The sequence below is a fragment of the Momordica charantia genome (genome assembly GCF_013281855.1).
Source record: "Momordica charantia cultivar OHB3-1 chromosome 6 unlocalized genomic scaffold, Mcharantia_2.0 BLBB01000006.1, whole genome shotgun sequence".
Lineage (NCBI taxonomy): Eukaryota > Viridiplantae > Streptophyta > Magnoliopsida > Cucurbitales > Cucurbitaceae > Momordica > Momordica charantia.
The window spans coordinates 28,665,974-28,693,920 of NW_028275164.1; the positions used below are offsets into that span (position 1 = coordinate 28,665,974).

The following is a 27,947-nucleotide window of genomic DNA, read 5'->3' on the forward strand; positions in this document are numbered from 1 at the left end:
AGTATATAAAGAACTAAATTAAAAATTATAAACAATAGGGATTAGGTTAAAAAATGAAAGAAAAAAAAAAGGGGGACTAAGAGACTATATATATATATATATATATATCTTGCCACCAAAAGAATGCTTTTGAAACAATGCGTTTAAACATTATGGGAAATCAACCATAATAAAGAGGCTACTCCCAAAAGTTTCTCGTCTCTGTTCAGACACAAATTTACACTTTCATTATTCTATAGCCTTTAGGAAACATAGTGCTTCAATTTGTGAATAAGTGGACAGAACTAATACTCAACGAGAAACATAGTTGCTTACCAAATATGTAACTCCTATTTGTTGCAAGGATCATAAACCACCCTTTCGACAACATGCTCGAAGCTTCTACAACTCGAGAAATGCCATGGTGGTCGATATTAATCAATGCCCTTCCTCTGTGCTGCCTCTACATACTGTTCTGCAAGCTTCTTCACCTTTTCACCCTCCTTGATAAGAAAATTTGCATTCTTATCCTTCGAATGGTACTTCATAACCTTCTCAGTGGTTTTCTGGACTGCCCATCTGTATTGTTCGGGCGTTATGACCCCGCTCTTGCACAGCGGTCTGACGTGTTCCTTGATATATGTTTCGACCTACATTGAGTTTATTCTCCAGAGGTTGTCATGTTGAAGTGTTAAAGATTAATTAGATCAGTTCAATCTAAAAAATGGGAGAGAGCTTGGGGGTGGGGTAAATTATGAAGAAAATCTACCTTCTTAGCTATAGAGTTGATGCTATCAGACTGCTTATTATCATTGGAACTGGACTTCTCCTTCCTATGGGGAGAACATTCTCCACCAGGGGGGTCGGGACAACCGGTGATGACAGCTTCTCTGTTTACCCTCTCCTCACATTTTAAGTCTGATTCTTTTCCACCTTGGATTGGCAGAGAATTTTCATCATTACAAGAATCTTTCTGCTCAGACGAAAGTTCTGAAGTAGGTACAACACAAGGACTAGGAAGTTTCTTAACGTCTAGATCTGTGTCAGGTCCATATAGCTCTTCATATTCGGCCAAGGAAGGTTCTTCAACTTCTTTACTAATTGGAGGAACAGCAACAGACCCTTCCATCTCACCCTCCAAAGCGGCAGTTCCAATCTCCACATCAGTTTGGTTTTTTGGCGAGCAAGAAGCATCCTTCAGTAGCTCAACATTCTCCAACCTCTCAGACTTCTCAGCCTCGGATGTATGAATCGAACTTTCAGAGTTGAAGGTGGATAGAACAACTTTCATTTTTGTCTCACCTTCATCTGGTGGTTTCAGAACCTTGGTATCGTTAGTGGTGAAGCAGCTTTCTTCCTCCAGATCATACTCAAAATCACCATATATATCCAAATCTGGATGGCCATCCATTTCAATCACGTTTTCAGGTTCTTCATCTTGTAACTCTTTCATAGGGTCATCGTCATCATCATTGACATTGGTCGTGTCTGCCGGGCTATTCACGGGCGAATCAGATAATAGACCAGCATTTCTCAGTGCTTCTTCAACAACAGGATCTGTTTCTGGATCAGTGGCCAGTTCAGATCCATGGGTGGGATTATTTGACAGGGATGAGGAATCCAAATCTGCTGTCGTATTTAATGTGCTATTGTCTATACGATGCAATATCTCCTGGGAACATAGATTAAGATACACGAGTTTGCTGTTTGACCTATCGGCAACCTCCTTTTCGATATTAACGGCATCTGCAATTGACAACTCTGTCTCGGCAGTTCTGCGCATAACTTCCAAATTTGTTTTCTTCAGGAACTGCTCTGTCAGACGGTAAAGCTGTGCCTGTACAAATGTCACAACACAAGGAATGAAAATAAACGACCAGCTTGAGGCATTTGACCAACTTCAAAACACGTAGAAACTGTTAACCACCATCCGATGCGTTAAATGGATAAATATATTGAAATCAACAAGCGGTTCTTGAACGAAGTGCTCAACTGAAATTGCCACGCACATTTAAACAATATTCAAGAACTATTAGCAACATAGCGACTGAATTGTGGATTTAGAAGTAAATAGCTTCACACGAGGGTCCAATCCTAAAACAAGTGAACTTATTAACCACGATGATATTTTCCAAATGTGATCAAGAGCTCTCGTTTTTTAAATAATTTTTTTCCTCATGGTCAATATGGCATTCGGGAAACTCTTTCCAAGTACACACAAAGAGGGAGGAAACTCATTTCTAAACTTTGTAAACAAAACAATTGTTGAAGAGGAGTTCAAACAAGAAAGTTATAATGTCAAAGCACAAAATGTAGCATACCTGCCTTACTGATACGGGAATTTTGTTATGGCGACTGGGTGCCAATTTTGGTCTCATATCTATTGGTAGCTGAGCCTGTTTATAGAAACAAAGCAAGATCATATATTTCAAATTCAGACGTAAAAGATTAAATATAAAATTCCGCATGAAAAAACCAAAACATTACATACTAGCAAAGGATAATTTCCTTTAAGTACAGCCATGTCTTCCTCCTTTTTATTTGCTACACTGCAGCCATCACCAGTTTTCCTAGCAAGAACTTCTAGGGCCCATTTTCTTTTATCAATTGCATTATTAGATGTAGAAGAAACTGTACTCTGTGGTTTAAGTTTAGAACCAACTGATGCTTCTAAGTTCCCACTATGATTTCCTTTACCAGAACCTGCAGCACTCTTTGGGGCAGATATAGAACAATTACTCCCCGCATTTGCTGCCAGAGGAATTCCAGCCTTTGATGAAACCTTGCTAGTCCCTGTGGGTGGATCTTTCTTCTGCTCCAAAGAAGAGGAAGATTTGAGAGCCGACAGAGGCTTGATGTTGTCATTCCGTGGGAAGACAGATGTATCTGCTACATACAATCGAGAAAGAATTGGATTTGCAGGCTGACATTCAGAACCGTGTTTTGCATCTGGGCTCTGTGAACTATTTCTTAAGAGGTTAAGGACAGATTTCAAAGTTGCAATCTTTTCGGGCTTTCTCGCTCTTATGCAACGATGCTTCCAGAATTCAATTTCACAGTCTCTGTCCCATGCACGCTTTCTTCTTCCATTAGTAGCCCCATATATTTTCTTTGTCAGACTTTCTCGGATTTTCCCTTTTTGCAATAATGACTTTTTTGCCTTAATAGCCAAAGCTGATAATCTTTTCTGGGATTCAGTTTTAGGGCCTGATACTGCAGCCCTGAAAGCATCAAGAAGCTTTGAATCCAAAAGGTTTTCCCCAAAATCTTTTGAACATTTGTTGCGGACTGCTTCTCTTATTTCATTTCTTAGTTTCTGAACTAGCATGGATGATTCCTGGTCCTCACCGGCTCTCCTCATGATCTTTTTGACTCTTAAACCAGTCAGATTTTCTCGCTGATCTGACACTTCATCATTAGAATTTGAGCTTGCAAGGCCTTTGGGAGGAAGCCTGCGGTTTCGGCCACGAACTATACTCATTATATCAACTTTGATATCTTGCTTTACTGATCTTCGTTTCAAGCTGGCTTCCTTACGAACTAATGGCATAGCCAAACTTTTTGTATCATCTTGCTTCGTTTGATCAGCATCATTTTTAGAAAGAACTGGTTGATTCTTCCCCTGAGCAAGTTTTGTGGTAGTAACTTTTATATCAGAATTGGGTCCATTATCTCCATTATCACCAGTCTTCTGAACGTGATCACTGAGGAATTTCAGGAACCATTATGACAACCAATTATAAGATTTTAATTTATTCTAAATGGAACTGGTAGGAAATGAATCAAAGAAGCATGTACATCCAATTCAAGACAAGCAGATTTTAATTTAATCACCCAGAATGAGCATTTGTCAAATATTGCAGTCGAAACACAGTTCATCAACGATAAAACATCTGGGGTTAAACAAGAGTACTTCTGGAGATGGAAGGCTTATTGTTAAGCTGACCTTCTCAATAGGCTGTTGGCACTTAATTTTTGGTTTGGAAGGGTGAGCTTTCTTTGTCATTGACAGATGGAAGGTTCAGGATATACTGTGAATATGAGCTACTGGTGCAGAAGCTAGTTGGTCAGAAAGTAAGTGGGTTGAGGTTGAGATTCTGTCACCTCCTTGTTCCGTAGGATGCCCAATGATTGTAGCAGCAGTAAATTTTTCATGTCTTTATCCATGGATTCTGTCACCTCGTTGTTCCATAGGATGCCCATCTCTTTTTTCCATTTTGTATATCTCATTTGTAAATGAAATTTTGTTTTCCAAAATAAAAAGGGAAGAAAATAAGGGGGAAGGTTTTTAAAAAATTCTTTGATAAGAGGGATAATTTGATACTACCATTATTGAGACATTCATTTACCTTCTCCCCGAGGAGTCTCAGGCAGACAGCCTGAAGAGCCTTAGGCAATTGAATAGGAGGGGTATTCTAAAACCAATATGACAAAAGAATCCGATCAATTGAAACTCAAATCACTGAGAAAGAATCCATCACCTGAATGTAATCATTTATAAACTTGCCACCCAAATTGTAGAGTTGGATTCAAAATGTTCATTAACGAACCCAATTAGATCTTTCAATGCCCCAAGTCTATATTTAAAAGGCTAGAAAAGCACATGAGAAACTTCCTCTGGAAAGGAAAGGACAAGGACGGGTTCAAATCTAGTGAGTTGGAAGATCACTTAAAAGCCAGTGAGCAAAGGAGGTTTGGGTGTGGGAAATTTGGAGGCTAGAAACACTAGTCTTCTAGCAAAGTGGGGCTGGAGATACATGAGAGAACAAAATTTCTAATGGAGGAAGGTGACAGCTAGCAAATAGGAAGGCAGACATGATCATTGGATTCCTATGTGTACTGTTCAAATTCGCTATAGAGGCCCTTGGATTGCTATTGCCAAGTGTTGCAGGGGTATAAATGCAAATTGTGGAATGGAGAAAAAGTCCTCTTCTAGAATGATGGTCGGGCAAGATGTGAGCCATTTTGTAATGTCTTTCAAAGAAGCTATGAGTTATCGCTCCAAAAATGCCACAATTCAGCAAATGTGGCAGAATCTCATTTGAGAAAGCTGATGCCAAAAAGAAATTTAACTATGAAATCACCAATCACCTCACCACTGAATCCAAAATCCTAAGCTGATGGGTTCAAGCAAATTTATTCATTTATCAACACTTTAATACTCCTCTCACTTGTGGGCTTAAAAATTTGCAAAATACTCAACAAATGGTTATCAATATTAATTAGGAAGGAAAGGTATTTTAGGAGTTCGAACACAAGACCTCCTCCTCTGATACCATGTTAAATCATCATTAAACCCAAAAGCTTAAATCATTGGGTTATGGCGAATTTAATCCTGTATCACTCCATTATTGAAGGAGAAATTGAAGAATGGGTCAGACTTCAACAGCATCTCACCTAGCTCGAACCGAATAGTAGCAAAGCACACAGTTTAGAGCTTGAGTAGTTGTGGTGATTCCTCAGTTAGTTCCTTGACCTCTAAAATTACCAATCAGTGTAATAATATCCCTTCAGATTTGATCAACAACACTTGGAAAGCTAAGGACCACAAGAAGGTAAAAGTTTTTCTTTGGATCCTTAGTCAAGAGAAGCTGAATACTTGTGATAGGATTCAAAAGAAGTGGCCTAACATGTTGATTTCTCCAAACTGGTGCATGATTTTTGGCTTAATTTGGTGTTTCCCAAGGGTTGTAAGGATGCTTTGCTGCAGCTTCTTGTTTGTTCTTCTTTTAAAAGAAAAGTATTGGCTCTATAAAGCAGTGTGGTTTCAGCTACCCTTTGGAGACCAAGGAATTAACGAGTCTTAAAGGCATTGAAACGACATTTGACGACTTTTGGGATCTTGTCTACATTTTTACTTCTACATGGTGCCTTCTCTCTAAAGAGTTTTGTGATTACAACTTTGTGAATATTACTGCCAATCACTGCAATCAGGATTCTCTTTTGTAACCTTGGGCTTATAGGAGATTGCTTTTCCCCTTTTTTGTATTAGTTGCATTTGATAATAAAATCTTTCTCACAACAACAAAAGAAGGAAAAAAAAAAAATAGTCTCCCAGTGCGCATCAATATTTTCATGAATTTTCTGCCATTTCTCTTGCTCAAAAATCTAGAAAATGTCCTTGTAAATACCATCCCCACTCCATTTTTGTTCGTGTCAATGGTGCACTCCCACCCCCACCTCTTTTTTTAATTGCACATGACTTCACAATTTGTAGTTTCTTTTATCCTAATAAAAGCAACGATTCTTTAAAAAAATTTAGAAACAAATAATAATTACTATTATTAAAAAAATAACAAACAAACAAAGCCTAGTCGACAGTTTTGAATATAAGGACAAAAGAAATGTTTTTTCTTTTTTAGAGAAATCACTTTCACAGAGAAAATGAAATGAAAGAATATACTTGAATAATAATTTAATACTAAAAAGAAAAAAATATATACCTAAAAGAGCTCCAATTGTTGAGGACAAAGATAAATACAAAACTAGACACCAAAGGAAGGATCAAGGGAGGTGTTGATCTCACCTATCTTCAACTAAAAGGTCATAAATTCAAATCCCCACTTTCACTTGTCGTTGTATTAAAAAAAAATGGAGACATTGATCCATAAGATCATAGTTTTTAATTTTTTTCTTATCTTCCTATGCCTAACAGCTTTTCTGAATAAGATTAACAGCCAATCACAACAGTCACGCAGCCTTAATGTATAACAGCACTATGGCAGAGGGCTTTTCTTTTCCCACCATGTAAATAAAGAAAATCTATCATGAAGACAAGACAGAGAACAAAGCAGTATTTACACCAATAGGCAAGACAAGAAAAGGTAGAGAACTGTTATCAGATGATAACACATTTCCAGGAGCCAATAGCTGAAAACTGATTTAAAATTGTCTGATGATAGTTCTTTGAAAAAAAAATATATTAAGGAAACATATACTTCACTCATGAAATGAAATATTTAACAAAAAAGAACCCTATTTACATGTTTGATAGTTGAAAGGAATTAACCTGCAATCCGTGCGTTTCCTCTTTACGCCAGTAATTACAGAAGCTTCCTGGGTGGTGTGTGATGCAACATTATCAGCTGAAAATATCCAGCAATAAGTGAGTATAGAAATGCATATGAGCTACTTCCTAATTTCCAATAACTACTTAAAAAAGAACAACAAATTAACTTTTCTCTGGATTTGCAATAATTCCTAAATGCAACAGAGAAAATACTTCCGCACCTAGTAACAAGTGTTCTTCTGAAGGAAACAACTGCTGCTTAACATCAGCACCTTGATCGTTGTTTCCATCGTTCACGCAATCAACTAAAAATGCATTAAAAATAATGATAATGAGCTATGCCTGAACAAAGAGATAAATTTCCTTTCGCTATCGATCTTTAGATGGAAAAATACCAGACAAGAATGAGCCCACAGGTAAACCAAGATGAAGACCCATACTAAATTCATCGTTTGACATTTTGTTTATAGCGTGAGATATATTTGAAGCACTTCTGGTGCTTTCAAGGCTACTTGACTCGGCCATAATTTCATCAGCACAACTTGTTTTCAACCCAACGTGTCTACAGGAATCATGAGGCAAACTGATGGAAGTATCACGTGACAGAGAAAGTTCCAATTCTTTGGCCCCAAGTACTGGAAGAACAGAATTATTCTCCATTGATAGGGTCGGTAGAACAGCATTATTCTCCAATAATGATGCTGAGACATTTGGCCCACCAGCTTCTGAAGCCAAAATGAAATTTTCAATTTTGTAAATATTTTCAATTTCACCAGTTGATGGGATGTTATCAGTTTGTTCTTCGTCAACCTGATTTCCTCCAATCATTGAGACAACCAATGCTGTCTCTCCAGTATCAGCAACTGATACCGACACCTTTCTGGAAAAACCTTGAGCAACCAAATCATTTGTTGAATCATAGTGGCTATTAAACAATGGAACAGAATCGTTGATGGAACTTTCCTGATCATTAGCCTTACATCTGCAGCAGAACCATAATACGGATGTTAAAACCAAATACTGAAGAGACAGACACAGGACTACAGGAAAGGCTAAATCTGCTTCAGGTTTGAAGAATATAAATTGGAACTTGTACGAACTGCATTAATTGGTCTATTTTAGTGGACTATTCAACAGAGTTTTAACTTTTTTCTGAAGCCAGGGGAAACTACATCAAATATTTAAACACAAGGCCAAAAAAACACTTCAGAAGCCAGGGGAATTGTGAACCTAGCAGATAAAACCTCAAAAAAACTTTTCCTGCTCAATTATTGTTATTACATTTATAGCAGTTTCTGACTTTTACTGTATACACGAAAATCAATTTAAGTTATGCCAATAATTATAATTTAGAAAACATAAAGGATTAGATCAATGAATCTGCATTCAACGATGGAAACTACATCTAGCAGAACAACCAATGAAATAACAGTTTCTCCAACTAACCTTGGGCATAACCATGTACTTTCGGAAGTGTCTTCAGGATCAAAATCAACACAGAATGCGTGATACCTGTCTCCATTCAATTAGAACAAGATTTTTAGGCATAAAAAATCAATATGATTCAGTGTTGGACTCAGTCACACAAAACAGATGAGTATATCAAGCTACATAATCATCTACTATCCAAAACAACTAGAAATGGAGAAAAAAAATAAACATACAAAACAATTTAAGGAGCATGAGTTGACATCAACCTACTAACTTCCTTCGAGCCTATATATGGGGGAAGGAGGGAACTCCAGCCAAACAGAATTAGAATAATGAATAAATGATCACCAATTAGTGTAAGGAGTTGTTAAACTATAATTACATTAAGAAATTCTAAGCTTGCATCAAGTGACAGCCACAAAAAATATCCTATCCCATAGGCAAGGGGTGATTTCCTCACCCACAAAGATTCTGTTGCTCCTCTCGTTTAAAAAATAATCCTATCACATGTAAAAGAACAACTATGAGACGGAGCAATGTAAGGTTTGTCCCTTTTAAGTATTAGGAGGCTGAGAGCTCCTGTTGGAAAGGATGTATGCTTGCCTTGCGTACTTCAAAAATATCCTATCCCAACTATGAGACAGAGCAATGTAAGCTTGCCTTGCGTACAAATACTGGAACAGAAGTTGGAAAGGTTCAAGGAGTAATGTAAAATGAAAGGTCCCGTGGGTTTAAACAAAATTTAAATCATGAAGGAAGAAAAGCAAGGCAAGCTCACATTCCTTTGAAGTACGCAAGGCAATACTTCCCAACAGTATTAGTCATCAATCCTATTAGACAAACAAACCGAAAGACCCAATCAGGAAGAAATGAACGCCCACCCTTTATGTGCAAGAGGGCAGTGCAAAAAGTGCGATCCATGTTCTCTTCATTTCTAATAGTGCACTATGGAGGCTATATTTCATGAGATTTATAAGTAGATTATTTGTTAGCTTTCAAATTATTTATGATAGATTTACACACGAATATATTTTGCAATAATGAAGTATTGGGAGGAAACAAAACATAATTAGATTAAAACGAGAGTAAATCAAAGTTCGAGCAAATAAAAAAGACATCACAACACTTAATCAAGTCCGAAAACCTGAGGAGACAACGTTGCAGCACTGCCCTAGAGCATCCCTCCGAAGTTCTTTTGAGTTTTTTAATAGTGTAGCACCATGTGTCACGGTCGTACATTTTTCAACCGTGCGGCACCATGATCTAAGCTCGACCATGGCCAGCCTTACGAGGAACTCTAGCTCCAATCCACTTTTCGGGCCCCTTTGTGGCTTCGTCGGACCTTAGGCGAGGTCCTTTTTTCCTTGACCGAGCTTCACTTGCAGCGGAATTCTCACTTGACTCGGCAATGCACGTCGCCCGTACGTGCATTTAAACTATAACGCGACTCTAGCCGGCTTGCCTCTACACTAGGCCAAGCCCCACGGCTCTACCTTGCCTCTACTCTAGGCCAAGGTCCTCTGAACGCGACGTCGCAACTTGTTTTCAACCATCTTGGTTCTCGGTCACTTGACCGTCCCGCTCCTACAATGAGCCAGGACCTTACCGGGATGAGTTCTGACCTATAACGGGGCCAGAACGAGCTTAAAACGCCAACCGGGTACAACCGGGAGATTCTTGCCGCTTAACTATGTCAGAACTAGCTTTTCGGGCCCACCGGACGCCTCTAAGACCATTCCTGCCGAGAAACTAGTCAACAACGGGCTAAACGGCCTTACCGGGTACTGCCGGGATGATTCCTGCCGACTTCCGGACAAGGAATGACTAAACTTGGCAACCGGGATGAGTCTTGCCGCTTACCGGGCCAAGACTAGCTTTTTCTCACTTCCGGACACTATCATGGCACGACGACTCTTGCGCTCGTGCCGTGTCGTTCGAGCATACCGTACCGCATAGGGACCCCCGTGGTGCAACCTCCGACACATGGACCGAGGCACAATGCCGGCACACCCGTGCCGCCCGACACTGTCCTCGAGTTTTCTATCCTCGACGGAAGTCACCCAAGATACTCGTCTTGTAGACGCTCGCCCTCGCCATAACACACGCATGTGCCATGGGGTGGCTCACTTAGGCCCTGACATGGCCAAGGGTGGTGGAGAGCCAACACCATGCCTCCCCCTAAGGTACATTCTAAGGCAAACTTGGTCTGGCAAGCATGTACGTCGAAAGTGGCGAGGAGTCACTCGCCAACGTAGAGCGCACGTCCGAACTCCGATTGACACGAAACTTGGCGTGCTTACATATTCCACTAATATGCATCTAACTCTAAAGCCGCTCGTCCAAACTCTCGACGGAACCCCGACTTCTAGGGTCGTGGCCCGGGGCCCCAACTGGCCCTCGTTGAGCTTGTCACCGACACCACTGACATCGCCTTCGCCTTGCATTCTGCATATGCCTTCTCTAGGCATTCTTGAGCACATCCATATGGTGTGTTAGGTGATGCACCATCCTCCTTGGTCGCATCATGGCACTTCTCTCTCGGCCCTCGTCATGGCCCGATGGGCGACATATGCTTGTCGCTGACACTTGCACACTACGTGGGCGTCACAACCTACTCTCTACTAGTATGGCTGTGACACCATGCCCCTGTTTATAGCGCCATGTCTTGTGAGAATAGGCTTTTCCAGCACCATGTCTAGTGAGAATAGGATTTTCCAGCCACCGAGAGTAAGGAATTACTGAATTACTGTTACAATTTCTACTACACAGACTACTCAAAGAAGGGGATGGAGACCAACTAGGATAACGCCTTTGGAGCTTTTCAGCTATATTGACACTTCTACAAGACAAACACCAAAGAATTTTGACCTTTTTCGAAGCTTTGAAATTCGAAATCATATACCACCAGAGCTTTAAATTTGACCAAAGGACTAACAAGGAAGGAAAAACCTGATTTTGCTGAAAAATCTATTTGAGGTAGATTTAAATTCCCTAAATGATCAAACTAGGGGTGTTTATGGTTCGGTTTGGCTCAATTTGAGAGTCGAACCGAAACTGAAACTGCATTTTTTTAAATAAAAAATATGAAACTGAACCACAAAGTAAGTTGAAATCGGTGTGAACCAAACCGAAAACTGACAGTTTTGTAGTTCGGTTTCACAGTTTGGCATGATATTGAGCGAAAAGCCTGGAGATGGCGATCCATGAACACAAGCAAACCCTCAAAAGAGGAAATATTTCGCCCAATGATATTTCACTCCAAATAGGAGAGATTGGAGTTGACGGAGCTATTGCAGGCAAACCCGAAGTGGTCACGGCACTGGAGCCGTGGGGAGCAAAGGTGGTCGCCCTTAGCAGCGAGGAGGCTTTGGGCACCATCCATTGCAATGAGGATAGTCGAGCAAGGGGCTGTCCAAACTGAACTAACTCTGTGAGTGCTATTTTTTTCATTCATTTGGTTTCTGTAGTTAGATCTATGGATCTTGTGATTCGGTTAATGATCCATGGAATGGATTTGGGATGGAAAGGAATTGGCGAAGAATATATGTGATTCATGGGAGTTATGGTGAATTGGAACTTAAGAAGAAAAAGAAGAAGAGATGGTTATAGTTTCATGAAAATGACTTTGAGATAGTTAAGAGGATGCCATCAAAATTTATATGATAATGAATAAAAAAATGTGTAAAAATAAAAAACGTTAAAAGGATGCCTCGGAAGTTGAAAAAAGTGGCAGACATGAAGGAAGCAGAAGTTGTGGTCTGTGGAAGACATGGAGGAGAGGATATGTGACAACATGGAGTCTTGGAGAAATTGCAGAAGCTAACAATGGAATTTTTGGTTTGGACTACTGGTAGGAATTGATGAAGATGCAGAAGTGGAAGGATGTTGGTTGGATTAATTAAGGGCAATTTGGTAGAGAAAAGGGTACTTTGGCTCAAATTTAATTTTAGGGCATTTAGTCAAATGTACATATTCATAAGGATGTTCTGCCCAATTGCCCACATAAGTACGTATGTGTGTTGTATGTAATGTATGTATGTGTGTTGTATGTAATGTATGTATGTGTGTTGTATGCAATGTATGTATGCATGCACGTAAGGCATTCTTCAACTTCAAATGAGAAAACAAAAGGGAAAATGCTCCAATTTTACCATGTATCACATGAGTCGCAAGCAATTGAGGTATCAAGATCCGATTCTCCTTCAGTAAATCCAGATCCATTTCTAATCTTGCAGCCGTCACCATCCAAGCAGATAACTGCCTACAAAATGAAGGAATACATTAGTAATTATGTATCAGACTTTAAACTCATCTATACTAAATCTATACTAAGATTCAAAATTTTATTTAGGATATCCTTTCTATTTGTTGTCTTTTCTATCTAAATTGTCTGGTCATCTATGCAGGTTTCTGTGAGGTATCTCCTCACTAGTTCTATTACTCCAAGAACGAAGGAGCCCTCAAGCTTTACAAAATGCTAACCCACCTATTCGAGAGGGTGGGGAAACTCTCCCTGGCTTGCTTAACAAGACAAACACAATTCAGCAAAAAGATAAAATCCTCCCTACAACCTTCCCCCTACCTTATACCCTAACTGTACTCTCTAACCGCCGCTACTAACATTCTCTCTCCTGGCCGTTATGGCCTATACTCCCAACATTCCCTTTTTACCCTTCCTATGATATGTCTTGGTTATGAGGGGCCTAACATCACCCCCCCCCCCCCCCACCCATCAGCAGCCACCTTGTCCCCAAGGTGGAAATCCGGGAATTGCTTGCATAAGTCTCTGACAGGTTCCCAAGTAGCTTCTTCTTCCGAGAGCCCTTTCCAGCTGATGAGGGCCTCTGGTTCGCCGGTGGCTGGGTTGGTCTGCAGTGCCAATGCTCCTTCAGGTTCCGTCAGCCATTCCCAGTCATCCGTCAATGTCGGGGGGATCGGGTGGGCCGTTGTGGTGTTGCCAATTGCTTTCTTCAGCTGCGAAACATGGAATACCGGGTGAATTCGCGCCCCATCGGGTAATTGTAACCTGTACGCCACCTTGCCTATACATTGGAGGATCACAAAACGACCAAAATACTTTGGTTTCAGCTTTTCATTCTTCCTTCTTGCGACTGTTTTCTGTCTGTAAGGTCGCACCTTGAGGTAGACCCGGTCACCAATAGTGAACTCGACATCTCTTCGATGTTTATCCGCCTGTTTTTTCATATAGTCTTGAGCCATTCGTAGATGATCTTTGAGCTTGTCGAGGGCAGCATCCCTGTCGATTAGCTGCTGATCCAACGTAGCGTTGGTGGTCTGTTGACTGCCGTACATTACCAGTGGTGGAGGTGGTCGCCCATAGACAGCCTGAAAAGGGGTGGTTCCTAATGAACTGTGGTACGTGGTGTTGTACCAGTATTCTGACCAAGCCAACCACTGTCCCCAACTCTTCGGGTTCACACCACAGAAACAACGCAAGTAGGTTTCCAGGCACTTATTTACTATCTCGGTTTGCCCGTCGGTTTGTGGATGATAGGCTGTACTACGTTTCAATGTGGTTCCTTGTAGTCGGAATAGTTCTGACCAGAAGTGACTGATGAATATCTTATCCCAGTCGGATATGATTGAACGAGGGAACCCATGAAGGCGTACGATCTCCTTCACAAACACCTCTGCCACTCCTTTCGCCGAATAGGGATGTGTCAAGGCAATGAAGTGGGCATATTTACTCAGTCTATCGACCACCACGAATATGACATCCTTTCCCATTGACTTCGGTAGGCCTTCAATGAAATCCATGGTTATATCTTCCCAAATGCGGTCCAGCAGTGGTAACGGTTGGAGCAAACCAGCAGGGCCTAGCGATTCTGTTTTGCTTCGTTGGCATACTTCGTATTCTGTCACATAGCGCTTCACATCCTCCTTCATACCGGGCCAATACAACTCCCCTGTCAATCTTTTGTAGGTTCGTAAGAAACCCGAGTGTCCCCCTAGGACCGAATTGTGATACATGTGTAGAATGCCGGTATGAGAGATGAACCCTTTGAGAGCACCACCCGATTCTTATAGTAGAGGGTACCTTGCTGTACCAGGAATCGCGGGACACTACCAGGGTCCTCCTTCAGTTGCTCCAGAATCTTGGCAAAGTGTGGGTCGGCGGTAACTTCTTGGCGGATGGTTGTGATGTCCACCACTGCTGGCGCTGATAAAACCGCCAATTGTGCAGGTGGGGGTTTCCTAGATAGAGCATCGGCTGCCTTATTCTCCATTCCCGATTTGTATTGTATCTCAAAGTCATAGCCCAATAGTTTCGAAATCCACTTCTGGTACTCCGGTTGGACTATGCGTTGCTCCAACAAGTATTTTAGTGCTTGTTGATCAGTCCGCACGGTGAATCGCTGCCCCAATAGGTAAGGTCTCCATCTTTGAATTGCCAACACCACTGCCATCAGTTCTCTTTCATAGATTGACTTTGCCTGATTCTGTCGTGATAGAGTATGACTAAAGTAAGTGATTGGTCTCTGATTCTGGGTTAATACGGCTCCCAATCCCGTTCCCGACGCATCGGTTTCTATGACGAAGGGCACACTAAAGTCTGGAAGGGCCAATACCGGTAGGGTAACCATTGCTGCCTTTAATCTCTCGAAGGCTGCTATTGCTTGATCATCCCGCTGAAACCCGTCCTTCTTAAGCAACTGAGTTAGTGGGGCGGCGATGGCACCGTAGTTTTCCACGAATTTTCTGTAGTACCCCGTCAATCCTAAAAACCCCCTGAGTTCCTTCACATTGGTGGGTACGGGCCATTGTAGCATCGCCGTTTTTTTAGCTGGGTCCGCCTCTACTCCCTCCGCAGACACCCAATACCCCAGATACTCAATCCTTTCTACTGCGAACTGGCACTTCTTTAAGTTGGCGCGTAACGAGTTCTCCCTCAAAGTGTTAAATACCATGGCTAAATGGAGCAGGTGAGTCTCCATATCAGAACTGTAAATCAGAATATCATCAAAGAAAACTAGTACGCACCTGCGCAGATAGGGTCTAAACACATCATTCATCAATGCTTGAAATGTCGAAGGAGCGTTGGTTAGCCCGAATGGCATCACCAAGAATTCATAGTGCCCTGCATGAGTTCTGAAGGCTGTTTTATGAGTGTCTTCAGCCGCCATCCGGATCTGGTGGTAGCCTGAACGTAAATCAATCTTCGAGTAGACTTTCGATCCATGTAACTCATCCAGTAATTCTTCCACCACTGGAATCGGGAACTTATCAGGGATGGTGGCATTGTTCAACGCTCTGTAATCGACGCAAAAGCGCCAACTCCCGTCCTTCTTTTTCACTAAGATTACAGGGCTGGAAAACGGGCTGACGCTGGGCTTAATAATTCCAGCCGTTAGCATTTCGTTTATCATTTCCTCAATTTCATCCTTTTGGGATGTGGGTATCGGTACGGGCGCACATTTACAGGTGGGTGACCTTCTCGCAATGGGATACGGTGGTCTGTTGTCCTAACTGGAGGTAGCTCCTCCGGTTTCTGGAAGACATCCAAGTACTCGTGCACAAGTTCCTCTATCTTAGGGGACATTTGATCTTGGTCCAGGACCATCTCATCTGGCTGAGCATTCAACACCCTCATCTCTACTAGGTAGCCTTGATCCTGTGGTTCCCATAACTTAGCTAGGCGTTTCATTGACACCTTTCCAGCCGTTAGCATTTCATTTATCATTTCCTCAATTTCATCCTTTTGGGCATGTGGGTATCGGTACGAGCGCACATTTACAGGTGGGTGACCTTCTCGCAATGGGATACGGTGGTCTGTTGTCCTAACTGGAGGTAGCTCCCCCGGTTTCTGGAAGACATCCAGGTACTCGTGCACGAGTTCCTCTATCTTAGGGGACATTTGATCTTGGTCCAGGACCATCTCATCTGGCTGAGCATTCAACACCCTCATCTCTACTAGGTAGCCTTGATCCTGTGGTTCCCATAACTTAGCTAGGCGTTTCATTGACACCTCCAGTCGTGCCAAGGTAGGATCGCCCTTAATAGTAATCTGCTTCTCGCCGCGTTGGAACCTGAGGGTAAGCGTCGGCCAGTCCGCTTCCATTTTCCCCATCGTCTGGAGCCACTGCATTCCTAATACCACATCCAGCGAGCTTAGGTCCAACGGTAGGAAATCGTCTTTAACTGTGAGTTCCGGTAGTCAAAGAACAATGCCCTTGCACACCCCATGACCCTTGACCGCTGTTCCGGATCCCATGATGACTCCATAGCTTATTGTTTCCGTCTTAGGCAATTTCAGTTCATCTGCGAGGGCAAGAGATATAAAATTGTGGGTGGCTCCACAATCAATAAGAACAGTTACCTCTTTGTCTAGCAGTAACCCCTTGACCTTGATTGTCCCTGGGGTCGAGATGCCCACAATGGTGTTTAATTGGCATTCCACCATTTTTCCCTTCGGCTCCCCTGTCATTTCCGTCTCCGTCTCCATCACTGAATCGTCTTCCTTCTCTAGGAGCTCGTCGTCGTGTACCACAAATACTCGAAGTTCTCGATTCCTGCACTTGTGTCCGACGGTGTATTTTTCCTCGTAGCGAAAGCACAGTCCTCGCTCCCTCCGTTTCAAATACTCGGCCTCCGTCAATTTCTTATACGGGGTTTCCTTCTTGGCGGTATGGGTCGTACTTGCTCCCTGCACAGAGTTAGGGTTTTTTGTGGTAAGGGTAACCGTGCGTGTGGGTATTACCTCATGGGATTTTTGGGCCAACTTGCTAGCAACTGGGCCGGTGTGGGCTTTCTCTTTAATCGTCTGGCCGTCCGCTTCTATCATCGCCGTGTTGATGTCATCTATCAGCTGGGCTTTGCGAATAATTTGATCCAAGCCTTTTGGTTCCATCGCTCGTATCTCAGCCCTAACGATTGAGTCCAGCCCATTCAAGAATGCACTTTCTAACTCCTCGTCAGTTAGTTGCGGTAGCGCCGCCGCGAGAGCTTCATACTGCTGCCGATACTCTGCAAAACTCCCTTCCTGTTTCAGCGATAGGAGCTTCGCGCATTGTCTTCCCTCTCGTGCCGGATGGAAACGTTCTCGCAGTCGACCTTTGAGATCATTCCAATCCTTGTATTTCTCCCGGTTGTCCGTGTATCTGTACCAGGCCAACGCTATTCCATCGAAGCTGATGATGGCAACGATCATTTTCTCTTCCTCGGTCAGTTTCTGTATCTCGAAATATCGTTCCTCTCTGAAGATCCAGGCCTCCAGCTCTTCTCCCCCGAAAATAGGCATCTCCACTTTCTTGAAGCGGTTCCGATCATTTCCCTGAACCTCATTGTTGTTCATCGGCACATCGTCTGCAGCTTCCTTCCCTTTCCGTATCGATGTCTCCCCTGTAAGTAAGGAGTTTGATTGCGACGGGGATCCTCCAATAATCTGGGCCATGAACGTTTTTAACGTTACATGGAGGCTCTCTGTCTGTTTCTGTTGTTCATCGAGCCTTTGATGTAGCGATGCGATTTCCAACTTCACACTTACAATCTCTTGCTCAACAGCCTCGCACCGTGTCTCCAGCTCCTTGACCGTCATGCTTCCTCACAGTTCCCAGCACCGAAACTTGCTCTGATACCAATTTGTGAGGTATCTCCTCAGTAGTTCTATTACTCCAAGAACGAAGGAGCCCTCAGGCTTTACAAAATGCTAACCCACCTATTCGAGAGGGTGGGGAAACTCTCCCTGGCTTGCTTAACAAGACAAACACAATTCAGCAAAAAGATAAAATCCTCCCTACAACCTTCCCCCTACCTTATACCCTAACCGTACTCTCTAACCGCCGCTACTAACATTCTCTCTCCTGGCCGTTATGGCCTATACTCCCAACATTCCCTTTTTACCCTTCCTATGATATGTCTTGGTTATGAGGGGCCTAACAGTTTCCCTAAAGAACTTCTAGTTTAAAGGAGCATCAAGAAGTAGAGGAAGAGGGCTGGTAAACCATGGTCAAAAGGACTAGTGGATAGAGATGAATAACGCTCAATCTTTCTTTGTCCCAGTGATTTTTGCTCTACTCCCTCTAAACCTATTCTTACTTTTCTAAGAAGCACAGACACGGACACGAGACACGGATACGACACGACACGACATGACAACAAGTCAATTTCTTAAAATGTAAGACACGGACATGCTAGGGACACATTATTTAAAAAAATAGATAATATTGTAATTAATACATTTGTATTTATGGAAGGAAAATTACTGCTGGCAGCTTCATGCAACCTAGAAACTATCTCTTGAACAGGTAGACTGCTATTTGGCAGCTTCATGCAATGAGCAATAAGTGAAGTTTCATGCCACTAGAAATAAGTGCAGGGACTATTCTCCTTCCTCGGTCTATTCTTCTCCTTTTTTCTTATCAAATTTCCATTTTTATATTTCTTCTCTACTGTCTTTTCCTCTCCTCTTTCCAACTCTTCTTCTCCTCTTCCAACTCTTCTTCTTTCAATTTTTCTTCAAAACTCTGTCTTCTCCCATACTCTATCTTCTTCTTGTGCAATTATTCTTCTCCGTGAGTAAAGGCTAGCGGTGGTGGCAATGGTGAACGCAAGAGATGCCTTCAATTTTGTCTTCATGCTTCAGCTCCTTTGTGACAGGCGGGAGAATTAGGGCTTTTTCCCATTTATTTTTTTACATTTTAATATCTTTCTTCTCTATTTTTTTGGTTTAAAATTTTAACGGGCGTGTCCAATACATGTCCAGGACATGTCCAAGACGTGTCCGAATTAAAAAAATAATAATAAAAATAAAGAGGACACGTAAAATGGCGTGTCGGACACGTGTCCGGAGCATGTCCGGGCGTATCCGTGTCCGACATGAACACTCCGCCTAAAATGGAGTGTCCATGCTTCTTAGTTACTTTCTATCATTCTATGGTGAAGTGCTTTCTTTTGATTGTTGCTTCACGAACGGCTGCTTTTTTCTCAATCCATGATTTCTAAGAGAGTTGTTACTGCAGCCATGGGTAGGTTGAAGACAGTGGGATGGTGGTGTCACGAGGTGGGTTGAGAGAGAGATGGTTCCATGGCATCATCTCTTAAAAATCATTGTTACATTTATGAAAGTATAATTGTAACAAGGGCCAGAAAGCTAATAGTAAGAGATAACTAACAAACTAAACTCCAGCTAACTATAAACCAACTTAAACTGATTAGGAATTTAACCAACGGCTGTCAACTACTTTAGAAATAAGGATTTCTTTTTTCAGTAGTATCATTGTATGAAAGAAACACATGTTCTCATCCCCTCTTTGAACCATTACACTTTACGCTTTAGCCTCCACCCAACATCTCCAGAAGTGACTGGTTCCAAGAAATATAACTTCCTCTTCTTCCCTAGAGCTCCCCAGCGAGAGGGGTCTCATTGCTCTATACGGTTCAAACATTTATGGATCCGGTCAATAAGACCTTTTCTTGAACAATCTCCAAAAATATTTGATAAAGCATTCCTGGAGAAGCATAGCTAATGGTTAAAGTATGTTGATTTCCTCTAAGAAGTTGTAGGTTCAAATTTTCATCCTCATATTTATGATATTCTTAAGAAAAAAAAAAAGACATCTTTCTTAAGCAGTTTAAGTTTTTGCACTAAAGTTGAAACCTAGACCACCCAGCTAGCTTCCACCAACTCTCAATGTAAGTTTAAAAGCTATGGATTATGATGATCCAGCAAGAAACGTTCAAAATTCAAAGTTAGAAAGAAAGATGGGAAAAAAAAAAGGAAAAAAACCGACTCTTTTAATTCATGACTCCCAAGAAAATTAAAATTATCCAAAAGACCTTTGCCTTGTGTTGTGATTGCTCAGTTATTATAGGAGATCATGGATCCAAATTGTGATGGAAATTGACCCAAAATCTTAGAAGGACTAGAAAAGAAAGACAAATTACATTCTCATCAATATAGTATGATGGAAAAGAGATGTTACTCTTCCCTTCAAAGCACCAATCATCATTTCTGCAGCGAAGATGACATGAGATATTAGTTTAATAAATTTTGAAAAACTAATCAGAGTGGAAAAATATAAGTGGACACTTTTACTATTTACATGCAATTCCAAATGAAAATTTAACAAATATGGCAATGATTACTCACAAGGATAAATACATGAATTCCAGCAAATAAACTTTGATTCTTTCTCACCAAGGTATAAATTGTAACAAGGCCTGGGTGGCCAAGAAAATAAACAAGGAGCCGAGAGATATGGGCAGAAGTTCTATAACGATCTGTGACTTTTAAAGGTACATTATGTTGACAAGAGCACACACTGTAGTTTTTTTTCTTTCCCTTTTTCCTTTAGTATCTTGAAATTAAATGGTGAAGAAGTTAACCAAAATGAAGGAGTTCAATGGTGAAGAAGATAGCAAGAGCACACACAGCATGTCGATTACTTGTGTATTATTGTAAATATGATAGATGTCTTATTCTCAACTCTGCAGTAGAATAGGACTCCAATGTTATACATACATGTATATGATTTTGTAGTGAATATGATAAAACTCATACGAGAGAGAGCACGCCATTATTACAGCATCCCTATCATCTCTTTCTCTGTTAAAAAGACTATCCTCAATTTCATAATGGCTTTGATTGGTTAGCAGTCCTAACTTCTCACATGACTATTTCACGTGTTATCAAGAAGAAAATTTCTCTGATTATGAGCAGCCAGAAGAAGAGACAAGTTAAACGGGAAATTGAAATCATGAAAAAATAATAAGAAAATAGGGTGTAATATTAAAATACACAATCAGAAGGCATAGCAATGAAACAGTTATGCACAAAGTTATGTGAAAGCATAAACTTTTGACAAAGCTAAGTTTCAATATTACAATCTCAATAAAAATCCAATATTTGATGAGTGGAGCAAACATGTTTAAGTTGATTGTCATTTTGTTTTTAAAAAATATAAAAATACAAAAATACAGAAACCATGGGTGTCCAGTGTCCACTAAATATAAAAATTGGACAACTTTCTTTAATAAGAAACCAAATGAGAAAAATAAAAGAATGGACAAGGGCTTACAATAAAAAGTCCAACAAAAGAAGGCCAACCTACAGAAATGGTCTCCAATCCAAGAAAATAATAACATCTAACTGATAATTATAAAAATCCTTAATAAATAACAAAAGGTCACAAAGAGGTGTTAAATCTAATGAAATCCCAAGTGTCCTCCCAAAAGACTCCTCAACCCCTGTAAGAATTCTATTATTCCTCTCTAGTCAAGTACCCCACAAAATAGCACAGAAACAACTACCTCGTATAATTTTGTCCTTATCTTGAAAGAGAGTATATAGCAAAACCTCTTCTACCGTCGCTTGACAATTTATGTTACGTACCAAGGAAACTCCAAAATCCAAAAGACTCCAAAAAACAACACCAAAGCAACAGAGTGAATCGACATCTCCAAAGAATATTGACAATAATTAGAGTACATATTTACGAAGGTACTAATGGAACACAAATTGTATATCTTCTTATTATAAATATCATAGTTCTACGTTATGTTTGTTGTAAGTGCCCTAATTTTACTCTTTATTAGAATAAAGCTCTGATGTATGCATTAGCGAATGTGACAATATTTTTCTCTCCTTTGCTACCCGTTTTTGTAACAACATGTTAAGCACATAAATGTATTGGAGATCAGATGCTCGAGCAAACATATTAGTCAAAATGAAAAATAACCAAACCTGCTATACGTTTCTTCATCTACTTTGTTGCTCCCAATAGTATCATATACCTACAAACCAAATGAAGATTTCACACTTCACCTGTTCCTCAATTATTTTTTTTCTTTATCGAAAAACAGAACTTTCATTGAAAAAAAATCTAAGAAGAAGAGATACGGACACGAGACATATATACAACACGACATAGACACGGAGACATGTCATTTTTAAAAATCTAGGACACAGACACGACAACAAATTCATTAAAATATAGATTTGTTTTAGGTATATATCATTTCTATATCAAAAGGACATTCAAAGTCAATAAATGTATGCATTTTTATGTTTAATAAAATTAGTATAATGTATTTTACTCTCAAAATTTATTATTTTTTCCTATATTACTTTTTATGTCCATTTCTTATGCTTAAGAAGTCTCTCAATATGTGCTTAAAAGTGTTAAATCCATATTCACTTAGTAAAATTAATGTGTGACACAAATCTATAAAGCTAACAAGTGTCCAATACGTGTTCAATAAGTGTCGGAGTGTCCAACACGGGCACGTTACCCAAAATGAAGTGTCCATGCTTCTTGGAAAAAAAAAATGAAAGGATTACAGAAGGCTTACTGAATGAATATACCTCAAAGAAAATTAAATTTCCAAGGTTTGTAAATGTATGCCAAAACTCAAAGGACTACGCAATGCCAAAAATGAAAGCAACTTACTGGAACGCATGTGATAAGCTGAAACTCTTTCTGGCAAAGTGGACAAAGGTTTGTAATTGTAGCCCAGTTGTCTATGCATACAAAACAGAACCTGAAAATAAGATGGACAAAGGTTCGTAATCGTAGCCCAAAATTTCGATGCATGCAAAAATAAGATGGTGAAACCCACCCCCCCAATGGATGCTTTATTTTGACCCAAAGCAAACATGACAACTTAAAGGAAACTTTTATTGAAATCTGAGAGTTCAAAAAGCTACAACCTAAGAGCTGGGGTAGAGATACCCGAAGAAATAAAATGAAAGAGATCAAAAGAGAGCATTCCAGTTTCTGACTATCATGGAAAGGTTATATTTACAAAAGAAATATCTGTGATTTGCACTCCACCAAGAAGTCAAGTGTTGTATACAATTGACAAAATAACCAACTGAACAAATTTTATCCTTTAAAATTATATAGTTCCTCTCTTTCCAAATAAGCCAAAAGGTGGCTCCCATGGCACAAAACTAAAGAATCTTAGGTCTCCTTTTGAAATTCAATCCCTCCTGCCCCTCCATAGACTAGTCATCCACTCTATTTGGGAGGCATAAAGACAACCTTATCTCGTTCAATTTCAAAATAAACATTAGTTAAGGATAACGGTACCCCCAAATATCTCCACAATGATATGATCTTGTCCACTTTGGACATAGGCTTATTGCTTTGCTTTTGATTTCGCCCAAAAAAATCTCATACCAGCGAAGATAATTGTCCTCACCCATATACCATGGATCACCTCTTCCCTAACCAAAATAGGACTTTGTTTGCACTCCTTGCAACCCTAACAATCCTCTCCTCGAACAAAGTACCACTTGTATTTGTATCTTGCCTTGAATAGTCATTCATCCCTCTACTCCCAACACGAGACCCTACTCTTATCTAGCATGCCCAAATAAAGCACAACTATACACGGATCACAATATAAGAACCAGGTGTTGACCACAAGCCATACTGTTGGGATATTTTTCCTTCGAACAAAGAAACATCTTCCTATCAAAAGGAGCCGAACTAATAGGACTACTTTCTATCAATCTCACTACTTGATAGAACTTGTCTTGTTTGCCTTCGAGCACTTGTTGTCCAATCGAAGTTCATCTACAAGTCTGTAATGACTATAAGGCTCACCAAATAATTTTTGTTACGCCACTGAGGATTTCCCCCATACAGCTAGACTTTTAGACTACGGCTCTGATACCACTTGTTAAAGACAACAATACCCCTACGTATCTCCACAGTGGTATGATATTGTCCATTTTGGTCATAACCCTTGTGGCTTTGTTTTTTGTTTTACCCAAAAGACCTCAGAGAGTCATACCAATGGAGATAATTGTCTACACCTATATACCATAGATCACTTCTTCCCTTGTCAATGTGGGACTTTGTTTCCACTCCTTGCAATCCTTAATCGGGAGTTGGAGCTTTGCTCCTCTATATTTGAGGGCAACCGCCCCGCCCTAAACCCAAACCCAGGAAACATCAAGGATTTTTTGTATTAAGCTCACCTAAAAGTTCAAACTTGAGACCTCTAAACCGATATGACCAAAAGACTTCAAGCCCTTGCCACGGGGCCGCCCTTGGGGGATATTTCCCCTCCTTGCAACCCTGACAAAAACATCAACCTCTATAGGCAAAAGGACAGTGGAGAAACAAGTGGTTTAAAGACTCCTCTTTCCTATTACAAAGGCTCGATATAGAAGGGGAAATAACCCAATGGGGGACCTCTCAAGTTTACCAGAGGTATTAAGACCTTTATACATTATGGGCTTCAATATAGCTTCCCTAGTAAGTGGCATTATAGATAGACATTCTCCTTGGTAAAGTTTTGTTGTAAATGCAAGGTGACAAGGTAACAGTGTGGAATGGTTCGACAAATCTTAATAATGCCCATATAAGACTAATCAAAGACACTACCACATTATTATAGACAATAGAAGTAGAGAAAAAAAAAATTAATGAGAACCAGAGATTTCATTGAAACACAAAATAGAGACAATCCAACAGAATAAGGTTCAACGAATGTTACAAAAATAATAATAAAAGCCCAAAGAGAAGCGTTAAATCTTTTACGAGACCAAACCTCTCTCCAAGACCTCTGAATCCCTCTAAAAATCATACAATTCCTCTCAAGCAAAATTCCCACGAAGCCGCAAAAAAACCAGCAATCCAAATGATCCGCTCCTTATTATGAAAATGTAGAGTCAAAAGAACTTGTGTAACATAGAAGGACAATATCTATTACGAGTCAAAGAAACCCCACACAACTCCAAAAAGATCCTAAATTGAACGAGTGAATTAAACTCCAAAGGATATGTAGAAGCATCATGCCCCAACAAAAAGGGTGAATGGCTTTGAACTCGATCCAAAGTGTTAATCTTTCCAACTAAAAGTTTTCAAGCAAAGAATTTGACCCTAGAGATTTTTCTCCTTCCGAAGCTTGGAAAAGAGGAGATCTAGGAGGAGAGGGGACCAGAAAAGCAATCAACCCCTTGGAAGAATTGGGAACCCAAAAACAAATATCCCTCCTCCCCGAGCCAATCAAAAATCCTCCAACAAAGAAATAAGAGTCAAGACACTAGACATCTCTATATCTGACAAAGAACGCTAAAAGCCAAGAAAGAACAAAGAATAATTACCCAGAAGGCAAGATGCAGACAAAATATTGTCATTTGCACCAGAGAAAGCTTTAAATTTGTAGTGAACAACATCCCACCACCTCAAAATTCCATTGATAATGAGGGGCTGCTAACCAATCAAAACCAATTTGGAGCTCGAAGTTGCTATGCTCTTAGTTCTACAGCTTCCTTCATCAACAAGTGATAAAAGGTCATAGCAAGAGCATGTATGAACCAGATTAATTGCATCACTTCAGGGAAGTTATCCAAGCATTACACCTCAAAAGCTTCATATTGACTACCTAAATGCGCCTTCTTTCTTTTTGGGATCGCAATGGTGTGTGCTTTTCAGGAGTGCTTCAAAGGATCTTGACCACAGTTTGTGGCGTTGTCACTTGTCACTTGTCAGTACACTCAGGATATGTGGGGTCATTTTTTGAGTCATTTGGGGTGTCTTGAGTCCGTAATAGGGACTTGGACTCTGATGGAGGAGGTTTTGTTGTCCCCTCCTTTTCGGGATAAGGAAAGATTTTTGTGGCAGACTTGTTTCTTTGATATTTTGCAAAGGATCTGGATTAAGAGAAATAATAGAATTCTTAGAGGTCGGAGAGATTCAAGGTTTATGTTTGGGAGCTTATAAGATTTAGTACTTCTCCGTGGGATCGATTTCTAAGTTCTTTTGTAATTATCAGTTAGGTGTTATCCTTTTGGATTAGAGCCCCTCGGGCCTCAGGAGGCCTCATGTTGGTGTGCTCTTTTTTTTTTTTGTATGCCCGTGTATATGCTTTATTTTTTTTCATTTTTCTCAATTAAAAGCTCGGTTCCTCATTAAAAAAAAAAAAAAATCCACCACCAACAAACTTCTCTACTTAGGATACTTTGTACGTGAACAATCAAACCAAGCTGACCCAAGTGGAGGGAATAAAATAGTGATGAGTTCTTGCTACAATGAAAGTAATTCAAAGCATCCATAGGTTGATCACACTGCACCACAAAACTCGTCACAAAAATAAATTCAACAGCAACAAGAAAAAGAAGAAGAAGAGAAGAGCTTCGGGAAGTTTCATCGAACTGCAAAGAGAAGAGCTTATCCTCATGACTAAAACTACGTTGGGCTAAGAGGATGTTGACTTGAGACTTGAGAGAGGGGAAAAAAAGCACATCTTTTCAGAAGTTCGTCAAGCATATAATGACATAAAAATGGAACATATGAAATTTCCAGGAATTAAAACTGATCTAGCACATGTACCAATGCTGGCAGCAGTCCAGCACACCCCTGTCAACGATGACATCCATGCATATCCCGCATCTTTCTACCTCATCAGAAATTTCCTGTAACGCAAGAGAAATACTGTATAAATAAATACGTTGAAAATCAATAAATGGAATAAGATAAGAACATAGTCACAGATTCTCTCGAGTATGAAAGTCCGCTACTGCATTCAATATGATCAAACTATGGAAAATTAGCTGATGGCAACAGAAAGAACGAAAGATTCGAAACGAAGCGACACACGAGAAACTTACATAATTGATATCATAAGCCTCTGCAGTTTCTTCTTCCGGTTTACCACTCGGAACCAAACCCACCTCCATCACATCACAAGTATAATTGCCAGGCCCAAAACCAGATTGTAGAACTTCGGAAATTAATCAGCAAACTCCCGAGAAAATTTAAAAAAAAAAAAAAAAAAAGAAGAAGAAGAGAGAGGGAAAATGCTCGAGCAATGACGGTACAGAAAGATGTAGACAAATCCCCCGTTACATGGAGTATCCCACAACTCCTGTTTCAGATAATGATGCAGCTGATTAACGACAGGAAAAATTCCGATGGGCTAAAACCCCATATAGGGGGACCCCATTTGAGATTCAAGGCCGCGCCTGCTTCTTCAGAATCACGTTCTGTGGAAGCTCACTGGCTATGGTGGTCAGCGTCAGATCATCACTGGAAAAAGGGAAATTGCAGAAGAGGAGAGGTTTGCTCTGAGGTAAAATTGCAGAAGTGATGAACTCTCTCCCTCTCTCTCTCTCTCTCTCTCTGGATTTTCTCTCTCTTACTCCTTCTGGCTTTCAATCGGTTTGAATTGGGCTGCGTAAAGCGGGCCCGCCCATGCCCAATTATCTGGGCTCGTCTCCCCAGCAATCAGCGGAGCACTTACACAAATTTGGGGCTGGGGAAAATTAATTTGTAAATATAGCAATTTCTTTTAATTTTTCGTGCGCCTATTTAGATATTTTTACGTAATACTATATTTACATTTATCATAGATAGACTATTTTCACAATCTCTGAATAAGTGATTGTGACATATCAAGTTGTATACGCAGCCGAATAGAAAGTGAAAGTTATATAATTATTGGTCTACAATTTCAATTCTACTAATATAGTATATCAGTATAAATTAAATATGAAATAAGCATGCAAAAAAGAGAACGACGCTGATGAAAAATAAAAATTAGATAACCACTGTAA

At 40.4% G+C, this 27,947-nt stretch overlaps 1 protein-coding gene across 1 annotated transcript; it reads right to left on the minus strand.

The window, feature by feature from the left end:
• Window positions 1-124: 124 nt before the first annotated feature.
• Window positions 125-27,541, minus strand: LOC111024855 (RING/U-box protein). Its single transcript, XM_088124959.1, has 14 exons — window positions 27,003-27,541; window positions 26,725-26,807; window positions 22,828-22,918; window positions 22,122-22,171; window positions 20,324-20,390; window positions 12,571-12,680; window positions 8,435-8,500; window positions 7,384-7,970; window positions 7,210-7,293; window positions 6,989-7,064; window positions 2,471-3,683; window positions 2,301-2,375; window positions 749-1,816; window positions 125-629 (listed from the first exon to the last, which is right to left on the minus strand). Exons 1-14 carry the CDS (start codon window positions 27,069-27,071, stop codon window positions 414-416), a joined length of 3,855 nt encoding a protein of 1,284 aa, XP_087981085.1. The 5' UTR covers window positions 27,072-27,541; the 3' UTR covers window positions 125-413.
• Window positions 27,542-27,947: the final 406 nt, after the last annotated feature.